The sequence below is a fragment of the Populus alba genome, chromosome 10 (assembly GCF_005239225.2).
Source record: "Populus alba chromosome 10, ASM523922v2, whole genome shotgun sequence".
Lineage (NCBI taxonomy): Eukaryota > Viridiplantae > Streptophyta > Magnoliopsida > Malpighiales > Salicaceae > Populus > Populus alba.
In genome coordinates, this window is record NC_133293.1 from 2,212,527 (window position 1) to 2,225,090 (window position 12,564).

A 12,564-nucleotide genomic window follows, 5' to 3' on the forward strand; every position below is an offset into this window, starting at 1 on the left:
CCTATCCCAACATTGGTAAAATGTTTCTCTTGGTTTTTGAGTGAAAGTGATGATTTGTCTTTTGAAAGAGTTTGTTCTGTGAGATGAAAAAAACTTCTTTAAAAATTGTTGTTGCATTTCATCCCAAGCATGAATGGATCCTGGTCTTAAATTTTGTAGCCATGTTTTAGCTTTATCTTTTAATGAAAAAGGAAAAAAACTTTAATCGAATGGTGTTCATGCTACAATTTGAGTCATTATAGGTATTACAGACCTCCTCAAATTCTCTTAAATGCAAGTATGGATTTTCTAGGTCTAAGCCATGAAAAGATGGTAAAAAGTTGAATAATGCCTGGCTTAAAATTAAAATGAGATGCATCAGGAGGGAAAACTATGTATGAGGGTGCACTTGTTCTTGTGGGATTCATGTGGTCTCTAAGTGTTCTCATACGGTTATTCTCATTATGAAGCGATTGATTATCTTCTTCGGCCTTATTTTCTGAAAATGATGAGGATACCCTACAAAGTCGACCACTTAATGTACGTGACCAAACTCTCATGCACGTGTAAGAAGACAATAAAAGGAAGAAGAAGAAAAAGAAACAAAACAAAACAAAGAAAACAAAAGTTAGATAAAATGAAAAGTGAAAAGAGAAAATAAATTAAATATTATAATTTATACAAGAATTTACCTCCCCGGCAACGGCGCTAAAAACTTGACACGACCAAAAGCTTGATGTCTTCTCCCAAGTGCAGGAGTGTCGAAGTAATAAATAACCCGGCAAGACTGCGGTCGAACCACAGAGAGGTTAATTGTATAAATTATAAATAACAACGCAACAACAACAACAACAACAATAATAATAACAATAATAACGATAATAATAACAATAGTAGTACTAGTAATAGTAATAATAATAATAATACTCAGTATGTGGTGTTGTTATACCTGAGAATGATCTAAAAGATCGGGTCACAGGTTTCCAGCCTATATACTGAGTTTCTGAACAGATAATAATAATAATAATAATAATAATAATAACAACAACAACAACAATAAAGAAGAGAAGGAAGAAATTAATGAGAACTTTGAGTTGAAAGATTAATGTAAGGATTAAACAACGATAAAAATAAATGTCAAGGTTAGAGGATCCACTAATGGTACTTCAAACAAGTATAGTATAAACTCTTATTACTCAATTGGAAACCACACATAAAGGAGGTTTCCAATCAGATTATAAATTGTTAACATGATTACATTAGTTATCTTATTCGAATAAAGCTAATACTTGTAAATGTTGGCAGGCATTCATGATTATAACTTATGTTAACAACAAATCAAGTTCCTTTCATAGCTCAGGTGTCGGTTATACCATACAGTATGGGCTATGAAAGTACCAAGTATTTGTTGTACCAAGTGTTATACAACATAAATCTAGATTAACCATTTAACAAGCAAAGTATTAAAAGTGAACAAGATAACAAATATAAAACATGTTAGTATCCAACGTTAAGGTCCATGTTAAGTTTATATTATACTTATTCTTACACCATTAGTGTACACTTTTCACCTTGACATAATTAACTTAGCTAAACATAATGAAAGAAAGAAACATAGATGAACAAGATAAGAACATGAATGAGAAAGAAGTTAACTAAGTAAAGGAAAGGAAATGAAGTGCATAAACTTGATATTAATGAAAACAAAACATAAGCAATACAAAGAGAGAAAGCAAGAGCATGATCTTGATCTAGAAACCAAGATGCCTCAATAGATGGTAAGTGCCTCCTTTTATAGGCCAAAATTTGGAACTATTGATTTGTTAATTAATTGATGAGTGGGTGGCCACATCTTGACTTGGTGACAATCCTTATCTTCTTGTCTGAACAAAACGTCATTGCTAACATCATAATTTGCCCGGAATCCTCAGGAATGTTCTAGTAAATTGTCTCATCTTTCCAACAAAAAAAAGATGAGGTCATTTGGACTTCTAGAACTCAAGATATGGACTGAACACTAAATAGTGTCTGGGCTGCAGGACAACTTCGGATTTCTTCGTTGTTCCTTCAGTTTGAACTTCAAAAAGGCCTTTTTAAATCTTGGGCTCCCCATGAAAGTTGTAGGCCTTTGTCTTACCTTTCCATCCATATAAAATGGACCTAAATCCGAGATCTAGAGCTCCAGATATGATCCAATTACCGAGCAATGTTCCGGTTTGGACTGCACCGACATCTCTTTTCTAAGTTTGGCCATCTCTTTGTCCTTTCACTTTCAATACTTAAACTCATCAATCAATCCTTTTACTTATGTGATAGGCTTGCATTTAAGATGAGCATTTACCATAAATTAAGGTATCTTATAGTATCAAACTTGTTATTATAAAACATGCTTTAATTAAGGAGTTATTGATACTTTAAGTGCAAAATGATGATATAAAACCTTGATAAACATGCACTTTTAAGTACTAATCAGCAGGACACTGGAGATCACTAGTAACAAAATTCGTGAGATCATAGCCAATAAGTAAGGCTTCAAACTGTGCTCTCCATTGTGGAAAGGTGGAGGCTATAAGTTTTTCATTGATGGTAGTAGCAGAATTGATAGTGATGATTTGGTTAGGGGTTGAATTGATGGATGCGGAAGAAGACATGGTGAAGGTTTAGGAACGATACTCGTTAGAGATTGAAACGCTCTGATACCATAAAGGAGAAAACAAAAGTTTTGAATTTTGCTTAATTCATTCAAACTGCAAAAGGTAATAGATATACAGAATACAGAGTGCTAAGTATGGAAGGCTTATAAAGGAAAGAATACAAACAGAATCCCTAATTCTAGCTATAGTAATAGAAAAAATATAAGAAACTGATCCTATCTTTACAGTGACTAATCCTTTATTGTAGCTTGCAGTGATTATTGATTTATATTGTCATGAATCTTGTTGTTGCATTAGTTGATCATGCAATAATAATTTGTTGAATCATGCTGTTGCATGAGTTGATCATGCAATAATAATTCACGTGAGTTCGTAGTGTGATCTTTCTTGATACTGTCATGTATCCTGCAATAATAGCTTACATGAGATGGCAGTCTGGTTTTCCTTGATACAGTTTGCTCAAGTCCCTCACCTCTAAAAGCTTGAGTTGTATTTGTATTTGGATTAAATTTTAACTTCTGAACTTTCCTCTTTTTTTTTTATCACTGGAAAATGTTAATAATTTCCTGGAAATTAACCTTGCCATGGAAAACATTCAGCAGAGTTTTTATGAGCACACGATCACAAACATCAAGACCACGCAAAACAAGCACACAAGTTTTCCTAAGAATAAAAATAAAAGTAATCTATCTTGCCTCTAACACTGAAACTGAGCATACGTTTGCCGAAGGTAGTTTGCTCTCGCTCGATGAATAGCTTGCTTCAACAAGATCCCTTTCAGTGAAAAATCCTGGTTGTTTAGGCTGAGGCAATTCATCTTCATTACCCAACATCAAAACCACATATGACATGTTTGGTCTATCTTCTGGATTTTCTTGCACACACAAAAGCCCCACGTGAATTGAACGTAGCACTTCAGACAAATAGGGTGTTTCAACTTTTGATCCCGCAGCCAGTTCCAGAGGCCTGCCTTGTTTGAACAGTATCCAAGCCTGATAAACAAAACCATGATGTCAATAACACATTGAAGATTTAAAGTGTTCAGGTCTCATTAAACATGTGCAGGCATCTGGTTTCTGAAAAAAGTACTCAAGAATATATTGAAATTAAGGATAATAAGTAACATAGCTTTGACTCCTACATGCCCAATAAGGTTAAGGTGGTGATCTGGATGACGGAATCCTCTGTTTCTATAGCCACCCACTATCTCTAGCGCTAATACTCCAAAGCTGAAGACGTCTGATTTTAGCGAGTAGAGCCCATAATTTGCGTACTCTGGAGAAATGTAACCACTGCATGTATTCATAGAATTTTAAGTTCCATTTGCAGACCATGAAGATAAAATGCGTATGATGGAGATGGAGACACTTACTACGTTCCAGCCACTTTATTAGTATTGGCTTCAGTTTCATTTTCTCCAAAACTTCTAGCCAGGCCAAAGTCTGATATTTTTGGATTCATTTCGTAATCCAACAAAATATTGCTGGTTTTTAGATCTCTGTGGATTATTCTTAGTCTCGAATCTTGGTGAAGATAAAGGAGTCCTCGAGCAATCCCGTTGATGATATTGTAGCGCTTAGGCCAATCTAGTAGCAAGCTTCGAGTCTCATCTGCCCAAGTCAATCCATTACATCTCTTATCAAATTCATAAATGTTGGTGAAGGAACAAGAAAAAAGGATCAGTGAATTTTGAGTTACAATTACATATACATATATGGCAGAATTTGTCAGCACGAAAGCGGAGAAATCTTCCCCTACAAAACAAGCTTCCGAAGGGATTTGAACGATGCTCAATAGATGGCTAAACAATTGATGTCAAATCCATTATGGAAGCTCAATAGTGCTAGATTTGAAACATTGGAATAGCTTTCTGAAAAGTTTTGTGAGATTCATACCAAAAATGTAGAAGTCCAAGCTTTTGTTAGGCAAAAGCTCGTAGACCAACATATTTTCATCTCTTTCAATGCAGCATCCAAGAAGCCTCACTAGATTCCGGTGCTGAAGTTTCACGATATGTTTGACTTCATTTTTGAACTCATCAAGTCCTTGTCTTGAATTCTTAGACAGCCTCTTGACAGCTATTTCTCGTCCATCTGTTAATGTTCCCTGTAAATAATAAATCAGCATCATAAGCAAATCATACGTTGTCTGCTGAATTCTCAGAGAATTTCATGCAGCTTGTATCTGTTCAGGAATTCTTTCCAATCAGTCATCCTTTTATGCTAAAAAAAGGTTGGTTCTGTAGTGGAACAATTTCAATACCACAGAACTCCATTGGTGCCTGGAGTTTGTACCATGAACACTCAGAAGCTATATTGCATGACTGTTTATGGATAATTATTACCTTATAAACAGGTCCGAAACCCCCTTGTCCTAGTTTATTGGATACAGAAAAGTTATTTGTTGCGCAAGCCAACTCATCTATGTTAAAGAAGGGTAATTCTAGCTCTTCCTTCAAGTCCTTGTTATTTGATCTTCTTTGCAAATTACCTGTCATTTTTCCTGTCAGCATAACGGTTATGCTTTTTGAAAAAATAGAAAGAAAGCCAAAGGGTCTCTATTTGCTGCTAAACTCAAGATTTTTATAGCATCAAACATAACGGGGCTTTGAACAACTTACAGTCATACCTTACATTACTGAAAATCAAATTTAATTTTTTTTTTAAAAAAAAAAAACCAATCTTGTTATCTAATGATCCAGAATTGGTTAAATAGGAATACGTTACCATACCCAATCTTGTATGGTGTGAATACTGTTAAATAATAAATTTACTTTTGTTTTATTTATTAAGAGTAGAATTCTATATATAATCTCTTTGTATTTAGGTTAACTCAAGCACTTTAGAATAAACAAATTAATGAGAATTTCAACCTCCTTCTCTTTTATGTTCATTTGTATTTTATTTTAATATGAATTAACTTAACATGGTATTAGAGCTGATTTTATGGAATAAGACTTAATCCCAATTTTTTTTTTTAAAGTGATATTTTGTCTTTCTCTTCTACAAAATTTGGTATTTTGCCTTTCCTTCAACTTCTGCAATTTAATATTTGCATTTAGTTTCTGCAATTTGTGTTGTGTTTTGGAGTAATCATAAATTTTAAGAAGATATTTGTTCAGTTTCTGCAATTTGGTACTTTGTCTTTCATTGCTTTTGTGTCTGGTTTTGTTTGTTAATTATAGCCACTGAAAGACATGATTCGCTTCAGTCTGTGAGTGTGAGGTTGGATGGAAAGAATTATTCGTACTAAAGTTATGTAATGAGAAATTTTCTTAAGAGTAAGAAGATGTGGATAGTGGAAATATGTTAGTGGAACTTATATGATACCCAAGAATACTGAGGAAGGGGATGTTGTTTTGATAGATACATGGGAAGCAAATAATGCAAAGATTATTACTTGGATCAACAATTCTGTCGAGCATTCCATAGGTGCGCAGTTGGTGAACTATGAGACAACAAAGGAGGTTTGAGATTATCTGCAAAGGTTATTCACGCAATCAAATTTTGCAAAGCAATATTGGTTAGAGAATGACATACGAGCTCTTCATCAGAAGAATATGAGTATTTAGGAATTTTATTCTGCTATGACAAATCTTTGGGATCAATTAGCTCTTATAGAATCGGTAGAATTAAAGGCATGTGGTGCCTATAATGAGCGTAAAGAGCAGCAACGATTGGAACAGTTTTTAACAACACTCCGCAGTGATTTTGAAGGATTTAGAGGTTCAATTATGCATCATTCTCCACTGCCTTCTGTTAACTCTATTGTTAATGAGTTATTGGATAGAGAAATACATCTTTAGTCTTATTCTAAAAAGATAATTCGTTCTGCTTCAAATCCTTTTGTACTAATAGTACCCTCTAAGCCATTTTCTAATCATCAGAGTAAGCCTTACACAAGAGTTGGATTCGATGAGTGCAGTTTCTATAAGTAAAAAGGTCATTGGAAGGCCTAGTGTTTGAAGTTTAGATAACAGAATCAAGTTTGGAAGCATGACAATCAGCCACAATCTAATGTTTATAGATCACCTCTAGGGTTATAAACCACCACCACAATATTGTAGCAGTAACTTCATCAGGCTCTATCACCGATCATACTACTCTAGCTAAGCAATTTCAAAAGTTTCTCTCCTTACAGCCATAAGTAATGTTCGCTTCTCCTTCCATAGGTCAGTTGCCTCATAGTTCCTCAAATATGTCATGTTCTAAATGAGTCTTAGATTCTGGTGCTTCACATCATAGGTCTCTAGATTCTTCATCTTTTACTTGTGTCCCCTTTACCGTCCATTCCTTGCTATGACTGTTGATGACACTCTCATGCCCTTAGCAGGTGTTGGTTCTCTTATCACACCTCGCTTGTCTTTCCCTAATGTTTATTTTATTCCAAAACTCAAATTGAATCTTGCTTTCATTGGTCAATTATGTGATTCTGATGATTATTTATTCATTTCTTCTTTTTTTTTTTTGTGTATAGGATTTGCAGTCTCAAAAGCTGATTGGGATAGGGCATAGGGAGAATGAACTATATATTTTAGACGAGTTAAAAGTATCAATTGTTGCTAGTGTTACTACTACTATTGATTTGTCTTCCTTTCATTTGAGTTCTTCATTTCTAGTTTTTATTTATAGTATTCTCGTTTAGGTCATGTTTCGTCTTCTCGTTTGAGATTTTTGGCATCCATATGAGCTTTAAGAATTTTGCAAACTTGTGATATTTTTTATTGTAGTGGATGTAAACTGGCAACATTTTTCGCTTTACCTTTTAATTGAAGTATTTTTGTTTCTTTTTCACATTTGACTTGATTCATTCTATTGTATGGGGACCTTTTTCTATTACCATAAAAGGAGGGTCTCGATATTATGTTTTATTTATTGATGATCATACTCGTTATTATTGAGTTTATTTAATGAAACATCATTCTGAATTCTTTGAGATATACACAACCTTTCAAGCTCTTGTTAAAAGTTAACATTTTGTTGTAATCAAATGTTTTACGTGTGATTTGGGTGGAGATTACACCTCTAATAAATTTTGTCACTTGTTTTCCTTAGATGGAACCATTCACCAAACTTCATGTACAGATACTCCTGAGCAAAATAAAGTTGCTAAAAAGAAAACATAGGCATATTGTCAAAACTGTTTGTTTTGTATTGTTGTCTGCTTCTGTTCCTAGTGAGTTTTGGGAAGAAGTTGTCCTTACTATTGTAAGTTTGATTAATACCATTTCATCGTCTCATAGTTCAGGTTTGTCTCCCTTTAAAAAGTTATATAGGTGTGTCCTTAATTATTCCTGATTTAGAGTTTTTGGTTGTACTTGTTTTGTTCTTCGTCCTCATATAGAACACAATAAATTATCCTCTTGATCTGCTATTTGTGTCTTTCTAGGTTATGGTGAAGGTAAAAAGAGGTATCATTGTTTTGGCCCAATAACTCAGAAACTTTATATGTTTCATCATGTTGTCTTTCTCGAGCATATACCTTTCTTTTATATTCCATCCATTACTCATAACCTGACTAGACCTGATCTTATTCGTATAGATCCATTTTTTAAGGATTCTGATATTTTATCATCTCAGGTTCCTAGTACCTCAAACACTCCTTCCTCTCCATGTTCAACCAATTTATACTCATAATTTTGCAAGTATTGACACTTTACTCTCTAGCACACCAGAAGCTTCATTCTTATCTATAGCTCCTCAAGCTTTATCTGAGATTGTAGATCCACTTTTATGTCAATCCATATGCATTTGTACGTCCACAAAACTACTAGATTTTGTATATTCTTGTTATTCTTCATCATTTACTTCATTTTTAGCTTCTATTCATTGTCTATGTGATCTCCCTTCCTATAAAGAGGCAATTCTTGATCTCTTTGGCAGCAAGCTATGGATGAGGAACTTTTTGCTTTACATAAGACAGATACTTGGAATCTGGTTCCTCTACCTCCTGGTAAGAGTGTTGTTGGTTATCATTGGGTGTATAAGATCAAGACTAATTCTGATTGGTTTATTGAGTGATACAAAGCTAGGTTTGTTGTAAAAATATACTCTTAACAATATGCTATGGATTATAAGGCGATGTTTGCCCCTATTGCAAAAATGATTGTTATTCGTACTCTTAGTGCATTAGCTTCAATTCGTTAGTGGCATATCTATTAACTTGATGTTAAAAATGCCTTCTTGAATGGAGATCTTCAAGAAAAAGTTTATATGGCGCCCTCTCTTGGTGTTTCACATGACTCTAGGTATGTTTGTAAGCTTAAGAAAGCATTATATGGTCTCAAACAAGCACCTCGTGCTTGGTTTGAGAAATTCTCTGTTATGATCCCATCTCTTGGATTTGTTTCTAGCAGTTATGATACTGCTCTTTTTATAAAGTGCATTGATACAAGTCGTATCATTTATCTTTATATGTTGATGACATGATTATTACTGGTGATGATATTAATGATATTTTAGTTTTAAAGACAGAGTGGCTAGACAATTTGAAATGAAGGATTTGGGTTATCTTCTATATTTATTAGGTTTTGAGGTAGCTTCCTCACCCAGAGGTTATCTTCTTTCTTAGTCAAAATATGTTGCAGATATTCTTCAGCGAGCTAGACTCACTGATAACAAGACTGTAGATACTCCCATTGAGGTTAACACAAGGTATTCTTCTTCTGATGGTTTACCTTTGACAGATCCTACTTTATACCATACTATTGTTGGGAGCTTGGTACATCTCGCCATTACTCATCTAAATATTGCATATGTTGTTCATATTGTTAGTCAGTTTGTTTCTTCTACAATTCTTCACTAGGCAGCTGTTTTTCGTATTTTGTGATATCTTCAAGATATAGTCTTTTGGAGTCTTTTATTTCCATTCACCTCTTCCTTGGAGCTGCGTGCATACTCTAAAGCTGATCATGGTAGTGATTCCACATATCGCAAGTCTGTTACCGGTTCTGTATTTTTCTAGGTGATTCTCTTATTTCTAGGAAGAGTAAGAAACAAGCTATTGTTTCTCAATCCTCAACCAAAGCAGAATATCGTGCTATGGCATCTACTACCAAGAAAATTGTTTGGTTACATTGGTTACTTGTTGATATGAAAGTTTTTCATTCTCATCCTACTTCTATGTATTGTGACAACTAGAGTTCTATTCAGATTGCTCACAACTCAATTTTTCATGAGTGAACTAAACACTTTGAGATCGATTGTCATCTTGCTCGTCATCATCTCATGCATGACACCATTACTTTGCCTTTTGTTCCTTCTTCCTTGCATATTGTAGATTTCCTTACCAAGTCGCATTTCATTTCATTTTCTATGTGGCAAACTCTGGATGCTTGTAGTTGTCTCATCGTGAGTTTGAGAGGAGATGTTAAATAATACATTTACTTATGTTTTATTTATTAAGGGTAGAATAATATTTTCAGTTTAACATATATATAATCTCTTTGTATTTAGGTTAACTCAAGTAATTTATAATAAACAGATTAATAAGAATTACAGTCTCCTACTCTTTTATGTTCTTTTTTTTTTAATATTAATTAATTTAACAAATACTTACTGTTTTTATGCTGCTTCTTTTTCCAAACATACAAGACCAAGCATAAGCCAACGAACAGAATCCCAGTAGACAACACAGAGCTTACTATGATCATTTTCTTCACTTTGGATTTGGTATTAGCCTTTGCAGAGCCACCGTTATCTATAACGTGGTACAGAAAAACTGGTGTTAAAAAGAGGAAATGTCAATATGGCTGGAAAGTTTTCTTTGGCCATATAGCATTCAATTTCAGCTTTCTACTCATTCGTTATAAAACAGTATCATTTTGGGTAGGAGAAAACCAATCCATCATGTTACCATCACCAATTCATGACTAATATCATTGTGTACGCTCAGAAACTAGCAAGCTCTCTACTCATTCGTTATAAAACAGTACCATTGTATTAATATCATTGTGTACGCTCAGAGACTAAAATAGAAGGAAGCTCTGTTGCAGCCTTGCAAGGAAAGTATCCTTTTTCCAATAGCTTGCTAGTTTTCTATCTGAATATATTCGAATTTTAATAATAATAAAAAAACGACTTCTCTAATCTGAGGATAAATTCATACCTACTTCTGATGCAGCCATCCGTATAAAAATTTCTTGTTCATTTTGAAAGAAAGTTCTCATATCAATCAAATCATTGAACCAGAGCAAGCAGCCACTTCCTCCATCCCTGATGTCCAAGTTTGTATACGCAGTACAGCTGCAGCTCTTCAAGCATGTGTTCTTGCACTCCTCCAGGTTCATAGTCCTGCTGAACCATGATTTTCTTGTCTCCGGCATCTTCAAACCTCTGAGCTTCCGAAACCCATCGCTGGAACAATTTAGTGCTGTCTTTCTAACGCAACCGCTTGACCAATCTGTTTTGTCCCAGTCTCTTGGAACTTTTGGTACAAATCCGTTCAAGCAATTACACACTGGAGAGTTGTTAATGCTACAGATACCATTTGCGCCACAAAGTGCATAACGCTCACAATTATCCGTATTTCCTGTTTCATAAAGAAACCAACTTTGAGTTTGCTCGATCCAGAGGAGGTGCTGGATATCACCACTCTGACTTAAGACGACCCTCCAATGCCTTGAGCTATTATGAAGTTGCTCTGTGTAATATATCTCCTTTTCATTATAAACAAATTCAAATATGTACACGGGATTTGGTTTTACTTGAGGCATGCCACTGAACTGCAAGCCATTCCATGGCCCAGCTCGATGCTTCGGTTTCGAATCTTCCAACAGTAGTAACTCCGGATATCCTTCAGGAACAAGGATGCCTGTAATATTACCTCTGGAAGGATCATCAGGTGACTTCCATGATGTCACGTACCAGTCCATGCCAGTTTTGATATTCCGTCCTACCTTCATGCCCGGTATTAGTGTGTTGCCTGGATAATCAAAACTCTGCCACAAGGAGTTCTCCATGTTATTATCACCCTCCTCTTTCACAACAAGGTTTCCTGTATCCAAAAGCTGCGCAACTGGATTCCTAGCAGGTGTTGATGTGTTGGAAGACCAAATGATGCTTCCACTACGATTGAGAAGAACAAGAAGTCCTTCGTTGGTAAGCCTTACGACTCCTGATGAATCGTTAAGTGGAGTTTCTCTGTTGGCAACCCAAACTGCTGTCTGGACAGATATTTTGCCATACCATATCCCCAAGTATCGGCTTTTGGATTTCCCGGGGCTGAAAAATCCTAATTCATAGGTCCCGCCAGCTGAAACTATAGTGTCTCCATCTCTAATGAACTGGGCTGTGTTTATGGTGTCAGTAGGTGTGGCTGTTCTTACAATCAGAAATGAAATGAAGCAGAAAACGAGCATGGGGATGTAATCCATTGGTGCTCTCACTTTGTTATATTACAGAATGGAGAGCTAGCAATGCTACGCTACATAGCTAGGTAAACGCAAGTCTTCGGAAATTATTGGCTCTGAAGTGACCCTTGTGTTCCAAAAATGGTTGACACAGACTTAAAACATCAAGCTCAAGGAATCATTTACTTTGAAAATTGAGGCTAGTGGGCTCTGAATTACGACCCTATAAGCTTAAGATCTCTTTTCCATTGCTTGAGTTCGTTGGAATACCAATCTTCTGATACAGAAAACACCCACCCAATCTTGAAAACCTAGTGGAATCATGAAAGAGGCACACCACCAGACCATCCACCAATCAAGGGTTTTCAATCAATCATTTTATAAGAGTATAAGAGAAAAAATATTTAAAAATAACTTGTTAATATTATATTTATTAAATAAAAGATCTTATTTTATCAACACAAAATTATATACATGTCTGTATTCAATTTATAATCATGAAAGTTGCGCACCACCAGACTACCCTCGGTGCTTCCATCCACCAATCAAGGCTAGTGGAGCGAAGCTTATTCCTTGTCAAGT

The 12,564-nt window shown here is 35.1% G+C and overlaps 1 protein-coding gene across 4 annotated transcripts; it reads right to left on the reverse strand.

Annotated features, from left to right (window-relative positions):
• Positions 1-3,186: 3,186 nt before the first annotated feature.
• Positions 3,187-12,248, reverse strand: LOC118037065 (G-type lectin S-receptor-like serine/threonine-protein kinase At4g27290). Of its 4 annotated transcripts, none has more exons than XM_035042946.2 (7): positions 10,740-12,248; positions 10,191-10,352; positions 4,978-5,135; positions 4,529-4,739; positions 4,006-4,243; positions 3,775-3,925; positions 3,187-3,625 (listed from the first exon to the last, which is right to left on the reverse strand). In XM_035042946.2, exons 1-7 carry the CDS (start codon positions 12,004-12,006, stop codon positions 3,320-3,322), a joined length of 2,493 nt encoding a protein of 830 aa, XP_034898837.1. In that variant the 5' UTR covers positions 12,007-12,248; the 3' UTR covers positions 3,187-3,319. The 4 variants fall into 4 exon arrangements, with proteins under 4 accessions (XP_034898837.1, XP_034898839.1, XP_034898838.1 ...); XM_035042948.2 differs by having other exon boundaries at positions 10,191-10,331; positions 10,740-12,246; XM_035042947.2 differs by having other exon boundaries at positions 4,978-5,123; positions 10,740-12,246.
• Between the last annotated feature and the right edge of the window lie 316 nt (positions 12,249-12,564).

Bases quoted from the DNA above. Each gene is read 5' to 3' on its own strand.
- LOC118037065 (XM_035042946.2), bottom strand. From the start codon at position 12,006: ATGGATTACATCCCCATGCTCGTTTTCTGCTTCATTTCATTTCTGATT. The intron at 5,136-10,190 runs GTAAGTATTTGT...TTATGCTGACAG, and splicing joins AAAGAAGCAGCATAAAAACA to GAAAAATGACAGGTAATTTG. The intron at 3,926-4,005 runs GTAAGTGTCTCC...GAATACATGCAG, and splicing joins AATAAAGTGGCTGGAACGTA to TGGTTACATTTCTCCAGAGT.